At 40.1% G+C, this 22,309-nt stretch overlaps 1 protein-coding gene across 1 annotated transcript in view; it reads right to left on the bottom strand.

Annotated features, from left to right (window-relative positions):
- MYO3A (myosin IIIA) overlaps positions 1-22,309 on the bottom strand; it is a 98,607-nt gene that overhangs the window by 51,056 nt on the left and 25,242 nt on the right. The window contains exons 10-15 of the mRNA XM_039357726.1: positions 16,344-16,470; positions 15,044-15,254; positions 14,387-14,534; positions 10,628-10,781; positions 6,588-6,676; positions 3,554-3,683 (exon numbers count right to left, since the gene is read on the bottom strand). Coding sequence (XP_039213660.1) covers positions 3,554-3,683; positions 6,588-6,676; positions 10,628-10,781; positions 14,387-14,534; positions 15,044-15,254; positions 16,344-16,470 — 859 coding nt within the window. The remainder of the gene's footprint in view (positions 1-3,553; positions 3,684-6,587; positions 6,677-10,627; positions 10,782-14,386; positions 14,535-15,043; positions 15,255-16,343; positions 16,471-22,309) is intronic.

Below are 22,309 nucleotides of genomic sequence, written 5' to 3'. Positions count from 1 at the left end.
AAATCCCGACTACAACACCTCTGACTACACTCAGGGGGCAACTGAGTTTTGGGACTGTACTGAAACCCACACAAGCCCGGACACAGAACGGGATTCAGGGGATAGACAGCCTCCTGACAGGTTTTGGACGGACCTAGGAGGTTCTACAGAAACGCCCAACAGTGACAGTCACTTAGAAGGGCCAGAGAGCCTACAGCTAGGCGGGACAACCAGGTCATACACTGGAAGAAGCCCTGGCCTGACGAGCCCGGTGAGCAAGCAAGCAGGCCAGGCATTGGAGCACAGTCCTTGGGAGTCACCAAGGCATAACAAGGGGAACAGACACACATCACCCCTCAGTAGGGGGTACCTGTCAGACACCCAGAGCTTAGGAGGTCACAGAGAGCAAGGAAATCTCCTAAGTACTTAGAGGATTACATAACACTATTGGCTAAACAGAGCCAGTAGAAGGGTAGAAACACTAAGGCAACGGAAACGGGGGGAACTCCGACCATTGGGGGAGCAGAACATTGTACTAAGAGTGGGTTGTGTATTATTATGGCATTGGTCATAGTTTTAGCCCGGGGGAAAGGGGTGTTATGTCCTGAGCCTTGCAAGCAGGCTCGGGGCATTGCAGGCGGTCCCAGGCAGGTGCAAGCTGCCCGGGACCAGACAGGCTGTCACCAGTACGTGTGCGCATGCGCGGGTGCTGGCGCGCCAAAAGTAGCAGATTGACCCGGGGAAGGCCTATAAAAGGAGGCCGAGAGTTTTGGGCGTTGCCGCCATATTCCAATGTAAGCTGAACTGAAGAATAAAGGTTTCCTGAGAACTACAACTGCTTCTCGTGTCTTACCATTTCGCGACGGACTCAACAGTACTTGCAAAACTTTTTCTAGTACACCAATTGTTCTCCTTTCCTAGGTTGGTGGGCCCTTCAGACAGTCACTTACACCCTGGACATCTCACAACTCGACTATGTTGTCCTTGAAGGCCACCTGAAAATTTTAATTAGTATAGAATGCAGTGGCATGGCTGGTTATTGACATAGCTTGGTATGCTTTGTGAGTTGCACTGGTTGCCAGTTTGCTTCCAGCTGTGATTTGATGTGCTGGTATACCTATAGACCCTTCATGGCATAGGGCCCTAACAGTTTGGTTACATGAGAGACTCCTGAAAAGCATTGAAGACCTGGCTCTTCACCCAGGCCTTTGATGAGTATGAATAAAGATCTACCCTTTCTTCCGTTTCTTTGTTCCCATCTGGTTTTGTTATCCCTGCCATTTTTGTTCTTTTTTTTTTTTGTCTTATGTTGTTTTCTTGTTCTAAATGTTTTAACAGTTTTTAAACTGCTCAGAGTTCCTGGGAGTTGGTCTATAAATTTTAGTAAACTATTACTACTATTATTTAAAAATCTTTAAACTATTTAACTCCAAGTGTGTTGTCCTTGTACCTTTTCCATAAAGTCAGATTTATGTAGAGCAAGGCTTCTATAATCCAGGGATTCCCTATAGTTAGAAAAAACACATATAGTACTTCCATGGGAAATGAAAGCTATGCTGGTTACTGAAATAATTAACAATTTGTATTTTTCAGTCTGTTTTCATAATTGCATGAAAAGCAGAAAATATTAAACCCTGTTGGCTTATTTTTATATGGTATGATGTAACAGTCATGTTTCCTAATGGAAATAGATCTCTTGGGATCAGGGAATATACCTGGGATTTGACCTTGCAGAGACCTAACTAAAAATGTCCAACACAAGACTCATCTTTGTATTTTATAAACATAAGAACAGCTTTGCTGAATAAGGCTAAATGCTCATCCACATCACAAAAGATTGGGCTGCCCCAGATGCATCTGAGAAACATCCAGGAGAGGAAATTAACAAGCATTTTTCTCTGTCTTAGATTTCAAGCCCATTTCTCAGCATTACAGTCAATTTCTGTCACAATACATGGCTATGTAAGAACTTGGAAACTGACTTGTCATCTTATTTTATTTTTCTGTATATTACGCACAAATAAATCTCTTGACTTCATTTAATCTCTATAATGGAAAATGATTCATCTGCCTAGAGCAGCATAGTGATATTGCAATTAAAATCAGAGCAGCAGGACCAATCAAAGAAATGGCAACCTTGACTGGTTATGTTCAAGAAAGCATGCTTAGTCCCTGCAGACTAATGGCAAAATATATTATTTATTTCCCTTAGGTATTTTTATAGATTTATATCCCACCTTTCCTGCAAGAGTTCAAAGTAGAGTATATTGTGAAGTCATACAGCCTTCAAATTTACTCCCATAACTGTATCATATGAGGTAGACAAGAATAAGAGATAATTACTATACTATACAGATAATCCTCGTTTAACAACTTTAATCGGGACTGGAATTTCCATCATTAAGCAAAAGGTTTGTTGGCTGAATTATTTGAATCACTTAGTAACTAGAGTTCTGGTAATCGTGAATGCAATAATTAGGCTAGGACTGTATTGTTGTTTCATCACAATTTCATGCTTCTCTTGCTCTGCCATGCTCATCTCTACTTCAACTCCACCCTCACCTACCTCCCCCCCATCTCTGCCCTTTGGCTCCCTTGCATTCCACTGCCTACCACTTTTACCCCAGCTGACCTTCGCTATCTTCCTCCTCTTGCTGCTGAAGCTTGCCAAGGCATTGCTGGCCCTTTGTGAGGACCTCATGTGGCCTCCCTGAAGCCTCCATGCAGAGGAGAGAAGGATATAAATGGGTAAGGGGGCATGAAGTACACACTATATTTGTAAATGTGGACAGACTACCAAATGCCTGAATGTCGATCACATGACCTTGGGGCCACTGCAACATCTATTAATTTTGAGGATTGGTTGTAGCTATCATTCATTCAGTGCTGTCGTAATTTGAAACAGTTGCTGAACAAATGGTTGTTAAGCAAGGACTACCTATACAGTTTTGCTTGCTGTAATCCAACACCAGCATTCACTACTGATTGTGCAATAATAGTATGTCTTTCAAAGAAGAATCTGGCTTGTGAGTAAATAGCCTCAGGTTCAATCCTAGCAATTCTAAATAGGACTTTTTTTATGAGGCGCCTCCCATCTCATCCTGAAAGATAGGCCTGAAATACTGGAAAATTAGAAACAGAACTAACCTTTCTCAATCTGATGGCCTTCAAATAAGTTAAATAATGATGACGTGCTAGCCCAATACATCTGCAGGACATTGGATCAGTCTAGGATGCTGTAGACAATACTGAATCAAATACAACAATGGCCAATACAGAATAAGGCCACTTCTGACTTTTTTTTAATCCTCTGAAAGTTGCAAGCATATAATGACAGCTATTAAAGGGTAGTGCATCAGTTTGACCCAGACGTTCCTAAGGGCAGGACATTGGAAAAATCACAGCTAGGGAATACGGTCCTGGATAAGGTACCAATTACATGGTCTTCACTGATATTCCTGTATGGTGGTTGTCATGGTTGATAGCTCTTTCTATGTAATTCCATAAGAGAGCCACAAAATGGACAGATAGCAAAGAATACGGGACCTGGCAAATGCAAGGTAGGATTTATTACCTGTTTTGGTAAGAGGGTAGGTTGCTAGCTGTCGAATCAAGTGATTCTGAGAGGATCGCAGGAGTAATACAATATCAGCTGGCAAGGTATCTCTGTTTTTGGCTAAGAACCCACTTACATTATAAAGAACCTGAATGAAAATATAAAAGGTCAGGAACAGTTATTTAACTGTTATTTTTTTTCTTCAACTGCTTCTCTGTTCTTGAATTAGGAAATAAAATATAAGAAAAAAAAACAAGGTAGGTGATATTCAGCTATCATATGAAGGCCATGGAGGGAAGATTATTATAGGTCTGCTATTCACCTGAGTAGGCCATTACAGGCCTACTATTCAACAAGATACATATAATATACTAGGATACAGTAAATGTGTGAGGCCAGCATCCCCAGCAGAAGAGTATGTGTACTGTATATGGCAAAAAGCCCTATATACAGTATATAGTACCAATGGCAACAAATATGTGCTTAAGGTTCTTCCTCAAGACTTGGAAGGTGTGCCTTGAGTTTCTGTTCACAAGGAAGATTTACATTTTGGTTTTTCCTCATGGACAGTGAACTTGGGGCCACTAGGAGGTGAAAAGTAACCAGTGTTAATAGTGATTAACATGGCAGAGAGCAAAATCTTGCTTCCCTTAACAAACTGCCAATGTTCCATCAAATCTGGTGGTGGCCATAGGATTAAAATAATTAATTAATACACAACATAAAAGGAGCTTTAAATACTGGAATTAAAACTGGAGCTTTCATTTGAAGAAGATGTACAAATGGACATTCATTCTAATGCAGTTACAAGCATATAGGTCAGTATTGTTGTTCTCCAGCATGATAGATGTAGCATCCACCGGTGGGTAATCACAGCCTTCCTGCTCAGTTGAGACTAAGGCAGAACTTTAGCCACGCCTCCCTTGGGTGGTCCTTTCCTTCAGTTTTGTCTTAGTCTCAGCTCAGTAGGACACAAAATTTGTAGCTCCTCAGTTAGGATAATTCAAAGAGTTGTTTTTTATGTTGTTAAAGTTCCCTTGGGCTCCGAGAGCAGAAAGGAGGCGCGTGCGGAGGCTTGATTAAAATTCTCTATGACATCTCCATTTTGGGCGGCAAGAGACTAATGGCCGCCATTTTGATCCTTACACTGGGTATGGCCGCCATTTTGAAGCAACGTGGATTGAGGCCTCAATCTGGCCGTTTTCTCTTTCCAGTAGCCTGCTACACTAGGCTCTCAAGGGGGTTTATAGAACATATTTAAATATCGTTATCCTATAAGGATTCACCAGAAAGGAGATGCGAGCCTCATTAAGAGATAACTTTTGATCACTACATACTATTGGCTGAATTAATTCTGAGGGAGAATTTTGGAAGACCTGTTCTTATTAGTTCGCGGAGCTGTGTTGCAGGGCCTAAGCGGACAATTCTAGGGAGCTGTCTGGTGTTTGTCATTGCAGTTGTTCAGGGTGCGGGAAGCTCCCAGACAACTAGACAACGTGCTCTTACCCCCATTCCTGGGTATCTCCTATCTGGAAGGTCCAGTGCGCAATGGCAGATAGTGAAACTCCTTAGACATTGCAGGGTTCTGAGGTTCCCCCCACACAATCTAAATGCAGATCTTCTGATTTGAGCATGGGGGGGGAGAAAAAGGCTAAGACCAAGCATTTAACCACCAAAGAACCCTCCAAGACTGCTGAGCGAGAGGCCTCGAGGAGACATCAGGCACTGGAGAAAGAATTATCCAGAGTTCAAAGGCTCAGGTCCAGCGAAACTGAAGTGGTTCCCCCTGTTTCGCTGGATAGCTCACCATTTGAGCCTCCACTGGTGCCGTCTTATCAAGCTCCCAGAGCTTGGTCTCCTTAAGGGAGAACTGAGCAAGTTGGTCTCCCCCCTCCTATTCCTCCTATTCCTCCACCTCCTCCTCCTACTCCTTCGGTTTCTTCTGCTCCCATCACCCCTCAGACTCCTGAAGCCACTGCAGCTGGTGTTGGTTCTGCAGAGCAAAACTTATGGGCATAGCAGTTCCAGACATTTATGCACCAGGCCTTTGACCAATTTATGGCATCTTCCATGGGTCAAAGGTCTTCACAGATACTGCCTCCTCCACCCTTGCCCATAAGTCATATTGGGCATGTCCAGTTAGCGGGCTCAGGTATTTCTGAGACTTTGTCTCAGCTAGGTGAAGCGGAGTCTGTGGACCTGGAGACAACTGACATACCTATATCAGAAGATGAAGAGGTGGCCCCGGATCCGACTCCAACATCGAGTCTTTTTGATCCTTCCCTGTTTAGATCACTACTGTTAAAGGCTTGCACTATGGCCAATTTGGTTACAGAACAGGAGCCTAAACCATCTACCTCCACTGCACAGGAGTCCAATCCACTGTTTGCGGTACAGGTTGTGGAGGAAAAACAGGTCCCTTGTCTGGCTGTTTTCTGCACTACTGTGGAGAAGCAGTGGGCTTCATTGGGCACTCTGCCTCCACTCAATAGCATGGAAAAGAAGCTGTTCAATGTCTCATCTACATTTTTTTCCCTCCTAGAGGTACCTACAGTGGACACTCCCTTAACCTCACTGTTCTCCACATCCACGATTCCTGGAAATATGGCGGAAGCTCTTAAAGCGGAAGACAAAAGGTTCGAGTTTTCTTTCTGCAGAGCTCACCAGGCCTTGGCTTGAGCAATCAAGGCGTGTATCACGGGTGTTCTATAATCCTGGAGGAAGCTTTTTCTTCCTTCCTTCCTTCCTTCCTTCCTTCCTTCCTTCCTTCCTTCCTTCCTTCCTTCCTTCCTTCCTTCCTTCCTTCCTTCCCTCTTCTTTCTTTCTTGCTCTTTCTCTCTCTTACACACACACACATACACACACACACACACAGAGAGAGAGAGAGAGAGAGAGAGAGAGAGAGAGAAGGAAGGTATAAATGTGTTGCAGAGTAAATATCTGTAGCCATTCAACATTTAACAAACTTAGACTTTTGTAATATATTGAAACGTTGGCCCAGCCTGTTATAAAATAATCACATTAATAGAGAAGAATTAGTTAGTCTTCTTACCTGCCCTGCATAATGATTGATGCCAAATGTCAAATCAATTCTCTTTGGTCTCCAGAAATATTTAGATCTCAAATTGTCTTCAAATTTTTCTGTAAAGATAAACACTGCTCCTGTAACATCACCAATATTACCTTAGCTTTTTTTTATCACTCATGTAAATAAGCATTTAGAAATTTAAAAAAATATTTTGGTGGTATGAAGGAAAATTACGCTGGAAAGGATACTCTGAACTTCCTTCTGCTCTGGGTTAAATAGAGGAAGACTTAATGGTTCTGCCTGATATTTCTGCTGAATGGCTTCTTGAAGCAAAAAATATTAGCTATACAGATACTATTAGCAGTATGAATATTTTCACCCTGAAGGCATAAGCGAAAGCACTTTAGTGAGAAATCTGTATAAAAATGGGTAAATCTATCAACTTCAGCTTTGCTCAGTTTGATATTTTTTCAACCATGAATTTATTTTGTCTGCCTTTTTTAAAAAAAGTCTGTATTTAGTTTATATGTATAATTTCATAGAGATTTCTACTAAAATGTATCGCATTCTCACTTTTTGCTAATCTATGTATTTCTTTAAGTAATTATGATTTTTTTGTTAACAATTTCCCCAGCATACACATTTGGGTATGTGTTTGTTTTCCAGTCACACATTTTTGTAGGCATTTTGGATATGACTTTGGCATTGTTAAGGTGCAGATTCTGAAGTGTCAGAAGTCAGAATAACAAGAGTTGGAAGGGACCTTGGAGTCCAATTCTAGTCCAATTCTCTCTCAAGCAGGAGACTTATACCATTCCAGACAAGTGGCTGTCCAGTCTTTTTTTAAAGGAGCACCTACAACTTCTGAAGATAAGCTATTCCATGATTAATTGTTCACACTATTAGGAAATTTCTCCTTAGTTCTAGGCTGCTTTTCTGCTTAATTAATTTCCATTCGTTGTTTCTTGTCTTGCTTTCTAGTGCTTTGGAAAATAGGTTGAACCTCTCCTTCTTTTTGGCAGATCCTCAAGTATTGGAACTCTGCTATCATATCACCCCTACTCCTTCTTTCCACTAGGCTAGACAAACCCAATTCCTGCAACCATTCTTCATGTTTTAGACTCCAGCTCCCTAATTATCTTTGTGGCCTTTTCTGCATTCTTTCCAGAATCTCTACATCATTTTTATAAAATGCTAACCAAACTGGATGCTTCCATACTAAAATGTTGTAAAGTGGTACTAATACTTCACATGATCTTGATTCTATTCCTTTGTTAATGCAACCCAGAATTGCATTGGGTTGTTTTTTTTAAATAATATTTTTATTAATTTTCTGATTTTACATTTAGATATTTAAAAAGCAATGTGATGGCTGGGTTAATCAATAGTTCAGTAACATACAAAAAATCTTTAGTACAAATCTCAAACTACAACCTCAAATATTTCCTCTCTCTTTTCCCTTAATATCTACTATCTCATATTTAAGCTAATACAGTTCTTATTATATCAACTAAATAAAAACATCATTATTACATTTATCAATAAATTTTTAGCTTGTACATATCTTAATTACTTTTACATTCAATCTTTACATTCAATCAATGTCCTGTTATTGGTCCCCCCCCCAATTTTTATTTTCCCATCAATATTCAAATTTAACATTTGATATAATTTCTAGGTTTTAGGTAACCAAAGTTTCCTTTATCTCAAATCATAACAGAATCTAATATTCAAAATACACATCTTTTGTATTTGGGTATAATCTTGTTCTATTTCCTAAAAGTTATCTATTCCCCCCCCCATCTTACATCTTCTAATTAATAATACAGTATCCTCTTTAATAAATCAAAGCCCATTATATATATATATTATCTAAGTTAACCAATAAATCAAACATATTCATAATATTTTTTTCCTTTTGGGTATAATTGTTACGTATTTAACAAATAGCATCCTTATTTTCAACTAATTTCCAATGTTTTAAATATATCTTAATTTCTTCCTTTGACCCTCTAATTAGTAATATGAAATCCCCTCTGATAAATCAAAACCCCAATTTTCTTCAACCTTATTTTGGCTTTCTTTCTTTGCCAACTAGCCTTCCATGTCAACGTTTTTAAATAATCAAACAGATCTCCCTCTATTATTACATATATTGTTTGGAATAAGAGAAACCATTTAGTTGCCATTTTTTGGAAGGGCTAGCCCATTTGTATTCCTTAAATCGTCTCCCTATTATTCCAAATCCCCATAATTGTCTTGGTATGTTTATCTTCCATTCAGTCTGTTCTGCTTCTTGCTCCTCAAATTTCTTCTGATTTATATGTAAAGTCTTTTTCATTTTCAGTGTTGTCAATTCCTTTTCTGGATATTCCATTGACTGTATTTGTTGGTCAATTGTGTATCTTAGTATTTGATTGTTCCACTTCTTTTGTTACCTTCTGCATTGTTAGTTTTTTAGAATTTGGGTTTGTATATGTAAGCTGACATCTTGTTCTTTTGTGTAACATTTTGTCACAAGCTGAAAGGATAATTCATGTATTGCTTTCAACATGGAAATAATCTTTTCCTGGTCTTCATCCATCTTCTCTTAATGGTACATTAAGTTGAAGACTTTGAATCAGACAATAAAAATAATTTTATAGCTGGGTATGGGACCTCTATTTCACATGTTTGTAGGTAGTCTTTATAGTAAAAGTCGTTTGTCAAGTCAGATTTTATAATCCAAGGTATTTCATCATCTCAAATAATGACCAATATTCCTTAGATAAAAAAGTAGGAAGGCAATTCCCCACATACAGCTCTAAAAATCAATAAAGGTTTACATTCATAGTTCAAAGAGGCCAGTCATGTCACCTAGAAGTTCTCTTTACAGCTGAACTCCTCACAGGTGGTGTTTATGAAAGTTAAAAGAGTCTTATCTGTAGTCTGGGTTTCAAACCAAATCTCCTTTAGGCAATAACAACTTGTGATACCAAGTTTCGCCACAGGATGTCACCAATGCCACTTAAGGTTTTTTAAGTCTAAAATTTTTATAGTTCTTTTTCCAGTTTTATTCCTTTTTTATAGATAAAAACAAAGGCGGTAAAAATAAAGAACTTTTGGTCCCCAAGTTTTAGAAACATATAAATCCAATTAGATTAAAGTTATTCTTTTAGTGCTTTAACTCCCCTGGTAGTTAGTTGCCGCTATTCTTAGAGGGTGGGATAGAAATTCCCTTCCCTCTCTCCTCACAGGGGGAAAGATACTTTGGGCAGCTTTTAAAGGAAGAAAAATAGTTAGGATCTTAGAGAGAAGATCGGATCTCATCCAGTTTCATCCGCGTTGCTTTAGAAGTGCCGGGTGGTAAGTTTGACTTCAGCTGTCTGCAGCCTAGTGATGAATCATATTGCTATGGCTGGTCTTTCCTCCGCTGGTTTGGAGAGCTGCCCCGGATCAAGCAGAAGGGCTGCTGCCAACTCTTTCCAGGGTCCCTCAGCGGAAAGAAACCAAACACGGAAGACGGAGCTTGCCTTCCAGCATCCGCGGCGGCCACAATGGCAAACCGGAAGTCAGGATTGCATTGGGTTTTTGACTGCTGCCACATACTGCTGGCTCATATTTAAGTGACTGTCCATTAGGACTCCAACATCCCTCTCAGTTACTGCTTGTGAGCCTGATTTCACCTAATCTATACCTGTTCATTTGGTTTTTCTTGTCTAAGTATAAAACCTTACTTTTTTCTACATTGAATTTCATTTTGTTAGGTGGACCCAATGTTTGAGTCTGTGGGGATCCATTTGGATCTTGAGCCTATCTTCTGGGGTGTTGAGTAAGTGTGAATTATATATTTTTAAAGTAATCTGTGAAACAATCCTATTCAGTGTTGAGATTCAGCCAGTTCGCACAGTTCAGCAGAACCGGTAGCTAATTTTTTGTTGTCTAGGCCCAGAATGGACTTCCGGAAGTGGTTTCCACACAGAGAACCGGTTGTTCACGTATTTGAATCCCACCACTCATCTTATTTCTTTTTCAACCCTAAAAAAGGCCAATATATCTTTACATACAAGCTGCCAACAGCTTACCAACAAGTGTTTGATCAGTGGCTTGAGGAAAACCACTTTCTTCATCAAGAAGAGACAGTAATCCCATTGGCTTTTGTAGGAATATATCTAATAGTGGTTTGTTGTCCTCATACTCAATAATTCGTGCATCAATGCCTTCATTCATGTATTCATTCTGTAAGAAATAATAAAAAGTGTTTTTCTGAAGTATTTTGTAAAGATATCATGTGCATATGAATAAAGAGAAAAAAGCAAATGGATTTAATAAAAGATCTAAGAAATATGGTCTGAACCTAAGCTTCCAATCAAGCAGTAAATCCTTATGTCTATTTACTTGCCTATCAGTCATGAAATTAATTTATATACTTCATTCAACCTTCATCATAATAATTCTCTTAATATCACCCCAAATGTTTTTATAGAAAATCATGAAAAATGCCAGGAATTGAATCAAATAATAATAAAATTCAGTAATAACTAAAAGAGCTGGAATTAATATTTTCATCCCACAAGGCACCATTTGCCTTTAGCATCGCTATGGTTAGAATGGTCATTATTATAAAGCTGTAAGGAATCTAATTTCGCTCGAATTTAAATGGTAACTTTATAAGCTGGCCTTCAAAGCATATCAAAAATAACCCCAATCTGTTGATAGTTGGCACAGGGAAAAATTTGTCTAATGCCAAAGATCCAATTGACATATTGTCCCAAAACGTGGCATTTCTCCATAAACTTTCTATTCTTCTTTTCTGCCCTCATGAGTTTCTCAGTGCCCACTTTCAACCAGTCATGTTCTTGCTTCTACTTATTCTTTTTGAGCCACTCTGCAGAAGATCTCAAGAGTGTAGGCATCAAACCTCATTTTCACCAAAACCTTACTAAAAATGTAAGAGAAAAGAATGAAGCAAAGGACATCTACTGGAAAAACAAACATAGCAGTCCATGATTCAAGCTCTCTCAAGCTTTCTGAGAAAGAAGCAAGGAAGTCCAGGAATCCTGGTCCCTGCACATCAAGCCACATCTCTGGCATGACCCAGCAGAAGGAATTTGAAGGAAGTTTGCATCCAATAATATATACTCGTGGAGCAAGACCTCAATGAGAAATTGGTGATATCTTCTTGAATTCAGGACAATGCAGCAGTAGTTTGCCTCCCGTATCAATTTATGGAGCCCTAAGAGGAATTACCCAGTCATTGAAATTACTGGGTAAAAACACTCAACTGAAGGGCCAAAAATGCATTGCAACATTTTTTTCTACACTATAAACAAAGCATCATCTGGGATTTTTGTAACATTTGTTCTTTCTCTCCAATGAAGAACACATTCCAAAGCAAATATCCCAAACATTGTTTTAATCAGCTAAATATTATTCTTTCATTCTTTTTCTAAACTCCACCAGTCTATTTACTGACCCATAAAGTTTATTCATTTTTAGTAATTGTTCCATTTTGTTTTACGGCCATCTTAAAAATCAAATACATCATACTGTTATATTAAATTACCCATTTTCCAAATTAATATGGGATATTTCCTTCATGAAATAAAACTGCTAATTCCTAGTCCCAACTGGATTCATAGTTAATATGCTTGCTGGCAAATTAATAACACAGTCACTTTTATATAAAGAATTGCTCAGTATGCTGTCCATTTTTATTTTTATTTTTGCTCTTGAACCATAAATTATATCGTATGCCTTATTCCACATCAAAACAAAATTGCAATTGCACCAAACCCATTATCACTTAATTCCGTTGCCTGGATACTTTAAATGAGAAGCTTAATGCATTTTTAGACAGACATTTAACTTGTAGTAAGTAATCAAACAATTGTGCGCAGAACACACATACAAATATGCACCCTTCCAATTCTATTTTTTGCTCTCTCCAAGGAAGCCAAGATTACCTTTGCTAGATAAAAATATATGAATTCAGAAAGTATCAAGTTCTTTCTTTCATTTTTTTTTCTCTGCCTGCTTACACTATACCAATGAGAGAAGTTAGCCCAGAGAAAGAAATATTAAAAAGGGCAGAAAAATATATTTTTCCTCAAAAGGACTTTTTAAAACCAAACCTGGCCCCAAATCGATCTCTCTGGCCCAAGCAAGACTTTAGCCCCATACAAATGCAGATGTAAAACCATCAGAAAGTTGGAGCCAGAGCAATCAAGAAGACAAAAGAGAAGATCTGCATACCCCACCCAAACTCTAGGAGTCAGCCCCATCACCTGGACTCCCAAAGCAGTCACCATATTTGCTTATTTATTCCCGGCTTGGATGAACCAGGATGAAGACTTTACTTCTAACACCAGTGATGGTGAACCTTTTAGAGACCGAGTGCCCCAAAACCACCTCGCCCCTGCCCCGTCCCCATGTCTCTTGCCCGCAGGACCACCCACCATCTCCATGGCCCGCCACAGCAGATCGCCCAGGCAGCCCAGTAGCATCATAGTGGCCACGCCCTCTGTCTGCACCCTGCAGCATCATCTGTACGCGATGGGGCGTGAGGGTGGAGTCTTGTCCCCGCTGCCCGGCTGCCATGTCCTTGGCTGCGCTGTTCTGCACAAGCTGCGCCCGGGGTGACTCTCCTCTGGGGAGGGGCTGCTGATGAGGAGGGGGCCACAGGGGGTGGCGTGCCATAGGTTCGCCACCACTGCCCTATACCACTGCACCCGTGCCATAGGTTTGCCACCACTGCACTATACCATTTGCCCAATTGCTCCTTATTAAGAAACAGTCTGTGCTCCTCTTGCCTGACCATCCCACTTTTTCCACATTCACAGCTACACATTGTTGATAGCATGTCAGGTTACAACATGTTCAACCTATCTGGATGAACATGCTATAGCTTGAGCATGGTTATGGCCTGGGCATTGTTAGACTCCTTTCTCTCATTTGCTGCCCGAGTGGCAAATTGTGAGCCTCAGTACCACTGACTGATTCTTCAATAGTAAATGAAAACTATTCATCTTGACATCACTTCTGGGACTTCCTCTTCCTTATACACTTTTTAAAAGGAGCACTACCTTCCTACCTTTTAATCTAGTTTTTGGCAAACATTTCTCTCTCTCTCTCTCTCTCTCTCTCTCTCTCTCTCTCTCTCTCTCTCTCTCTCTCTCTCTCTCTCTCTCTCTCTCTCTCTCTCTCTCTCTCTTTTGCTACTTTGAAACTGAAAAGTTGTTTTTGTTTTTAAAGCTCATCTGGCTTACGAGAACCATATCCCAACCTTCATTAGGATATGGGAAACCTCCAGTGGATCCTCAATTAAAATTTTCCTCAGCAGCATGAGCTGTGTTCCCAAGTCCTTCAACAGCTCCTAGAACAGTGGTGGTGAACCTATGGCACGGATGCCAGAGGCGGCACTCAGAGCCCTCTCTATGGGCACGTGTGCCATTGCCCAGTCCTAGGCCTTCAGCTGGGTTTTATAAAACCTTTTCGCTTTAGGCCTCCGCTGCCATGTGCAAAAAAAAAAAAAAAGTTTCAATCAGTCAATTTCAACTTCTCGTGGAAAAAAAAGGTCTTGCAAAGTTGGAATTGATTGACTGAACTTTTTAGTCCCACCCAGTCTGCCGTTACCACTGCAGCCATGCCACCCAATGGGCCACGCCCACCCAATTGGCCACACCCAGCCAATGGGCCACACCCACTCGGCACTCAACGATGCATAAGTGGGTTTTGGGTTGCAGTTTGGGCACTCAGTCTCTAAAAGGTTCGTCATCACTGTCCTAGAACATCACAAATGGAGAAAAGTACACTGGCGCACATATTCCCATAACTATGCTTACCTGTTCCCATGCAAAGATATTCTGATTGAAGTAAAACTGAATCTGTTCATTGGCAATGTTGATACAGAGCTGCTCAAAAGAATTTTTCTTGAAGTTTTCAAAACCAAAGATATCAAGAATTCCAATGTTTAGTCCTTTATCGCTTCCGCTGAAAATATGAAAGCTTTGTATTACATTTTAATCTCATTTATTTCATTTCAACTTCACAGAAAGCTCTCGTTTAAAATACTTAGGAATTATTATAGGCAGAAACTGGTGGAGTCTAATGTCCAAAGTTCTGGACATCAAATGTTGAATATCCCAGCTGCAAGAATTAATTTCTGAAAGCAAAGAGACTACAGAAACAATTGTTCTGTTATCAATGCTCTTGGACAAAGCATATACGACACATAAGTATTTGTATATCACGTGAAAAACTTATATTATTTTCCATTTTTTGTTTGGGGTTTTATTTGTTTAAACAAAATAAATACAAAGGAAAAAAGAAGGGAAAAATAGTAACAATATGCATATATTTAATATTTTTATATAAATACATTGGAACTTTTGAAAGACTCTGCATGAAAGAAAATGACTATGCCTATCCCTATCAGACAGAGGATATTCCATACTGATATTGAGTCATCTCAATTCATAGAGGGGTGGATGGAATCTCACCTTAAATCTGTAGTTGGTTTGAGCAGGACATTAATATGATTGACTATCCAACTAAAGAGCCACCCATACAATGTTTTGGCTGTAGCATCTCTCACATCAATAGCTTTTTCCACTGTGTTGAGTCGTATAATTGTTTCCCCTCGGGTAACCACACAATGAGAGGTTAGGGCTTGTTGCAACTTATTTGCTTGGATAAATAACAAGGAAGCAGCTAGAAATCAAATAAACGGTGTTACTTCCATATTTCCACAGGTATGTTCAGAAAGTTCAGGTCTGTTACTTAGTTTTGTATAAATACTTCTCCTAAGGCACTCTTTGGTAATCTCAGTATATGCTTCCTATTCTTATTCAATATTATAAGGAAGGGAGTTTTTCAAATGAAAAGAAAATTGCCCCATGGAAAGTACAAAGAAATATGAATCAATAATAAAAAGAGCAAAATTACCCAATATGCTAACAACAAATTTAATTCCCTGGAATACTATTTTTTTATGTAGAAAGATCTCAGCAAGACCCTAAGATCTGCAGAAATAGAAAAGTATTTTAACCTAATGAGGAATGAATATGTCTTTATTGACATAACCTTTCTTCTCCTTTTGGCCTGTCTTTCCTTATGTTTAATACTTCTTTTAAACAGAAAACTGCAATGAAAGAATTACACTACTTATTAAAATGTCTGGAGTGATTGCCTGCTATTTCAGCCCTGGGTTTACAGCTTGCTTATCCTACATCAAATCTTTTATGATTCGACAATGCAAAGCCATGCATGTTTTTCACTAGGATTTGAAGTTTTCTCTTAAGTATACATGACACTGTAGACTTTTCGCTTTTTTTCTAAATGGCTACACTAATGTTATTTGGCATAATATCTCAACATAAAACATTGAGGTTGAATGTCACCAGGGGAAACCTTGTTACACTTGTAGGCATCCACAAGCTTAATTCGGTCAAACCAGGCTCCCATTTGTTGACAAGGTCAATAATATTGGAGTTCTTGAAGTATTTTATCAACAGTATTCTGCTATGTTCAGATTGCTTCAGATTTCATAATGAACAAGACAGCTGAATAAGGTTGTAGTCCTATAGGTTAGATATAAGAAACTGGCATTCTTCAGCTTTTGCTTCAAATGCTGCAATCTCTGAACACTGAACATTTTGGCAAAGATCGTAAGAGTTAAAGATGAAAATATTTGTAGGCTCCAAATTATCTATGCTTGATATGCAGACTTCACTGAAAGCAAGCTCTCCTGAACTATAAGAAACACATTGCCAGTCTATTTTATAGATTAGAGTAACTCACAATTCTCCAGAGGCATTGGATTGGAAATTATGCTCTTGTCAATCATGTACTCTGTTATCTCTGATGAAAATTCAATGTTACCCAGATTTAAAATGGCAGCAAGTACACAGTACACACACTCTAGTTCCTGAAAAATAAGTGTACAAAAGCATTCCAATTCAGTCTTAAAACAGGCAGAACAGGAAATATAGTCAGTTAAAATATAGATTTTGCACTTCCTGAAAAATCAGCATTCTCTAATAGCTGCATGTCTTTCACTTCACCTTAATCTTAACTTCAAGGATGTCACTGGAACATTAAAAATGTTATCCAGGCAAATCTTCAGAATTAAAATTAATAGGATGGCTTTTTGACACATCTCTCTCTTAGTCCTCACTTTATGTTGGACTGCAATTCCCACCCAGGCTCTTTCTGGTTATTTTGAACTACAATATAATTCTCAACCTTGCCATCACTCATACTCATAATAATACACTATATTTAGTTGATTTGCCTGAAATAAATCTACAAAAGAAAATTGACTTCAGTCTCTTTCTGTTTTATTTTGTAATTGGATTTTTGTTTACTGAAAACTAGTTCTTGATGCTGCAACAGTAAATGAAAAGTAAAGGAGAAAGTTATGTTTTTTAAATTATATGTAAATCTTAACCTAGCCCAAGTTTGCATCATGCCTAAGTACAACTACTAAGCATAACAATGTATTTGGTTATACCTTAACTTATCATGGGAACCCGGTGAATAATGTATATATTTTTTTACACTGTGCAATATATAGTGGGTGTTTAAATAAAATAGCCGTTTAGCCATTGTATTTATTTTCTAAATTATTCTGGGATTGACTGAAATTATTATGCCAATTTTGGTCACCTCATAGTAACACATATATTGCAGCTGACATCTTGGGCTAGTTCCCTATTACATTAAATATGGCTCAATCTAATTTGTATGGCATGAATGCCATTTATTTCCAGCAGCACTCTCCCTGCTCCCACCCCCCACTTTTAATTGGGTTTGCCACATAACTTTTAGTCTGATTTTATGATGCAAAGTGACATCTAGCTTTTAAATGTATTTATTAGTGGAACACACTGCTTCCCAGTGAAAAACAAAATGTTTTCCTTAAATAGTCAGATTATTTTGTCTATGTTGTAATCCATATAGGATGTTTTCTAAATACAGCAGAATTTTGGATTTGATGGTTACATTTTTTGTAGATGTCACATTTATGGTACTGGGCATTTCTGTTTACCTTCACCTAGTTAAAGATGGCTATCAATGGAGACATTGTATTTGCAAATCTCTTAAGAATTCATAAGGAGGGTAAATTAAACAACCCAGCCTTTTGTAAATGGGAAAATAAAAACAGAACTTGAAGTGTAAAAATAAGGCAAAAATTGCTTATCCCGCTTTCTTATTTCTCCAAAGCTAATGTGAATTAATGCTAAAATGATATAATTAAAATTATAGTATTAAAATTATACAATTCTAAATTCTTGAGCCAACTAGTTGATAAATAAAGGTGATCTTAAACACTATGAGAAGATTAAGAGTCTGAAAAGATTCTTATTGATTTTTTGAGATTTTGTATTGCACCCAAAGGATTTCAACAATGTTAAATATAATTAGACCAAAAAAGTCAATTAGAGTTGATTTTACATCTGCTTACAACTGCAAGATTTATTTATTTAGGTCCCATTTTCATGTTTTGGAGACCTAAATAAAGAGGTCTTACCATCTTCATTACTTTTCTTCTCAGGAGCTTGCTTGCCCTGGAAAGAGCTGGTGATCAACTACCTTCAACTATCATACTTGCAATAATTATTGCTCAGTTGTTCATTCTTTTCTTGGTTAAATAGTGGGTAATTGAGTAAGAGATCACAAAAAGAGATACACATAGGAAACATAACCTTTGTTCACTAGCCATGCGTCAATATCTAACTCTAAGTATAGATATTCTTAGAAAACTCTGCAAGTTCCAACATCCTTGGAAAACCATGATCAGGGAAGGTTCCTATCAATGTGTTTTATTCAGTGACCCCAGCATATTTCCAAGGTCAATATGCAAAATTCTATTATCTCCTTCCTTCTTGATATACTGGGATTGAAATTCCTAGAATTCAAAATAATCTGACCAAATAACAGAGCCCAAAAAATGGATATCAGGCCTGGTAGTCAGCAATATCAATAGTCAGGTCTAATGGTTTAGGCACCAGGCTAGAAATCAGGAGACTGTGAGTTCCAGTCCCACCTTAGGCATGAAAATCAGCTGGATGACTCATTCTTTCTCAACAGATTTATTGTAGTGAGGGAAATAGAAGGAGGGAGGAATATTGTGTGGGTTTGCCACCTTGAATTATTGATAAAAATAATAAAGGCATGATAGGCAAAATAGTTTCCAACTCTAAGGGACATCTCCATTTCTTAACCAAGGGACCTAGCATTGCTGAAGATACTTCCATGTCATGTGGCCAGCATGCCTATAAGCCGAAGAGTACAGAATGCTACTACCTTCCCACCAAATTGGTATCTATTTATCTACCGAAGATCGGTACACTCCTTCTATCTAGGATGGTCGTCCTTGTTATGTCCTGAGCCTGTGGAAGCAGGCTCGGGACATTGCAACGGTCCTGGGCAGGTGCAAGCTGCCTGGGACCAGACTGGCTGTCGCCAGCACGTGCGTGCATGCGCGGGTGCTGGCGCACCAAATGTTGCAGATTGGCCCGGGAATGGCCTATAAAAGAGGCCAGGAGATTTGGGCGTTGTCGGCGTCTTGTAAGCAGTTTGCTGAACAGAAATAAAGAAGTTCCTGAGAACTACAACTGCTTCTCGTGTCATTGCCATTTCGCGAAGGACGCAACACTGGCGACGAAGGTGGGATTGCCTTACATCGACCGAAGACAGGTGTAAGCTTACCCGAGAGAGTCCTGAGAGGTAGGAAAGGCATTGACTCGGCAGCTACCCGCCAATCCAGCGAGCATCGGGGGTAGGCTGGCTGATAGACCCTTCCCTTTCTACAAAAATGGCAAAAGTAGGAAGACTTTCAGAATTCGACGTCTCGCATCCGGAAAGATGGGAGTCTTACGTAGCCAGGGTGGAAAACTATCTTAAAGTCAACCAAGTAAGAGAAGATAGTTTGAAAGCCGCCACCCTGCTGTGCGTTTGTGGTCAAGACGCATTCGAAATCGCTGAAAACATAGCAGCACCTGTACCTCTAGAATCTGTTAACTACACAGATCTCAAAAAACTACTCAAGGAACACTTCCAGCCCAAGCTGTCTGTCATCGCTTGGCGCCACACCTTCGAACAGAGGGATCAGCGACCCGGAGAATCAGCCAGAGAATACATTGCTGCGCTGAGAAAAGCCACTAAACACTGCGAGTTCAAGGATCTAGAAGAACGGCTGAGAGACAGATTTGTATGCGGACTGAGGCATAGAGAATTACAGCAGAGACTTTTTGCTAAAGAAGACTTATCATTCCAAGATGCCTTGAGAGAGGTTACTGCAGAAGAGGCAGCGGGCAGCGCCATCAAGAACATGAGGCTGATCAGAAGCACTCCAGAGGCTGCGTCCGTGTACCAGGAAGGAGCCCAAAGGAACCCAGAGGAGGATCCTGACGATGAAGTAGACCGTCTCTACCCCACGAAAGAAGGGAAACAGAAAGGAAGTTCTTCAGCTCTCCCCAAGTGCCTCGGTTGTGGAGGTCGCCACAAGAGGACCGACTGTAGATTCCTCTCCGCTATCTGTAGCAGGGACACATTGCAGCTGTGTGTCTGGGCCATCAGAAGGTACAACCTCAGGAAGAATTGCGCCTGAAAGGTACCAGGGTTCCCAGCCAAAACAGGGTGGGGTTGCGCTTCGCGAAAAAGCATTTACAAGACAGGCACACACAAGCCCATCAAGAAAAAGCTGTCACTTAAAGTGAAGCTACAAGGGGTTCCATTGGGTATGGAACTGGATACGGGGTCTGCACTCTCGATCATTTCCATGCACACATTTAGGAAGATTTGTTCTGGCAGCAGATTTCAGGCCAAGCTGAGGCCTTCCGACATTGTGTTAACGGATTTTCAAAACTCCAGAGTGTGTGTTAAGGGGGAGGCCACCCTTAATGTACAGTATAAGGATTTTGAAGGTCCACTAGATGTAGTAGTAGTAGGGGGAGAACGAACAAGTCTCATAGGACTCGATTGGTTTGAGGCCTTGGGAATACACGTCACAGGGCTCAATAGTTTGCAAACACTTGACCTACAAGAAGTCTGCAAAGAATTTGCAGATGTTTTCAGCCCCCAGCTGGGCACGTACAAAGGACCCCCTGTGTCACTGAAGTTAGACTTCACTGTCACCCCTATTAGAATCAAAGCAAGAAGGGTTCCTTTTGCTTTAAAGGGTAAAATTGACACTGAATTAGACAAATTGATTCAGCAAGGAGTCTTAGAATCTGTCGACTCCAGTCCTTGGGAGACCCCCATTGTCACGCCTCTTAAGGCAAATGGGGACATTCGCATCTGTGCAGATTACAAATGCACTCTAAATAAGACATTGCAGCAACATGCCTATCCTGTCCTTGTGGTCAGTCATATCCTGGCCTCCCTCAAGGGGGGGCACATTTTTGCAAAGCTTGACCTAACTCAGGCGTATCAACAGCTGCCTGTTAATGATGCTGCTGCTGTAGCTCAGACCATTGTGACCCATAGGGGGGCATTCAAGGTAAAGAGGTTACAATTTGGAGTAAATGTCGCTCCTGGAATTTTCCAAAGCATAATGGAAAACACACTACGGGGTATACCAGGGGTTTGCCCCTATTTTGATGATGTCTTAATTGCAGGGGACTCTACACACAACTTAGCTGAGAGATTAAGGGCTGTTCTGCTGAGGTTCAGGAAAACGGGCCTCAAACTCAAGAAGGACAAATGTAAAATTGGGGTACCTTCTACAGATTTTCTGGGATTCAAAATCGATGCTACCGGTATTCACCCTGCTGAATCCAAACTGGAAGCCATTATGCATGCCCCTAGGCCAAAGACCAAGGCCGAACTACAGGCTTTTCTGGGCCTTCTGAATTTCTATAACTCCTTCCTCCCAAACAAGGCTAGTGTAGCCGAGCCTCTTCACAGACTTCTGGACAAACAGGCAGTGTGGCAGTGGTCACAAAAACATGAAGCAAGTTTCAATGAGGTCAAGGCCTTACTCACTTCTAACAGTGTAGTTGCACATTTCAATGAATCCCTTCCTGTGTGCATCGCTTGTGATGCTTCCCCTTACGGGGTTGAAGCTGTCCTGAGCCACCTCAGGTCTGATGGAACTCAGGTTCCTGTTGCATATTACTCCAGAACCTTGTCTTCTGCTGAGCGAAATTATGCTCAAATAGACAGGGAGGCTTTAGCTATTGTTGTGGGAATCAAAAAATTCCATGATTTTTTATATGGCAGGCTTTTCACGGTCTTCACTGACCATAAGCCTTTGTGTGGGACTGTTTACCACACATAAACAAACTCCCCAGATCATCTCCCCCAGAATGCTGAGATGGTCTATGTTTCTGTCTGCCTATGATTTCTCCTTACTTCACAAACCTGGGAAGGAAATGGGCCACGCTGATGGCCTCAGTAGATTACCCCTGCCAGTAATAGAAACTGACCCTGCACCAACTATCAATATCCTCTCCATTCAGGCCTTGCCTGAGTCTCCTTTAGATGCCAGGGATGTGGCAGCTAAATCAGCCACAGATATCACACTTTCACGTGTCCTTTCTTGGGTTTTATCTGGATGGCCAGAGAGCTGTCCTGGCACTGAGTTTCAGAGTTTCTGGTCCAAAAGGAAAGAATTGTCCACCTTCCAGGATTGTCTGCTTTGGGGAAGCAGAGTTGTCATTCCTACCTCAATGAGGACTAGGGTCTTAGGTTCCCTCCACGAGGGTCATCCTGGCATTGTACGCATGAAGGCACTTGCGCGCAGCCATTTGTGGTGTCCT

Source organism: Crotalus tigris, unplaced genomic scaffold (genome assembly GCF_016545835.1).
Source record: "Crotalus tigris isolate CLP2741 ecotype Arizona unplaced genomic scaffold, ASM1654583v1 scf7180000018940.2059657, whole genome shotgun sequence".
Taxonomy (NCBI): Eukaryota; Metazoa; Chordata; class Lepidosauria; order Squamata; family Viperidae; genus Crotalus; species Crotalus tigris.
The sequence above is the reverse complement of the archived record's forward strand: the minus strand, read 5'-3'. Positions and strand labels throughout refer to the sequence as shown.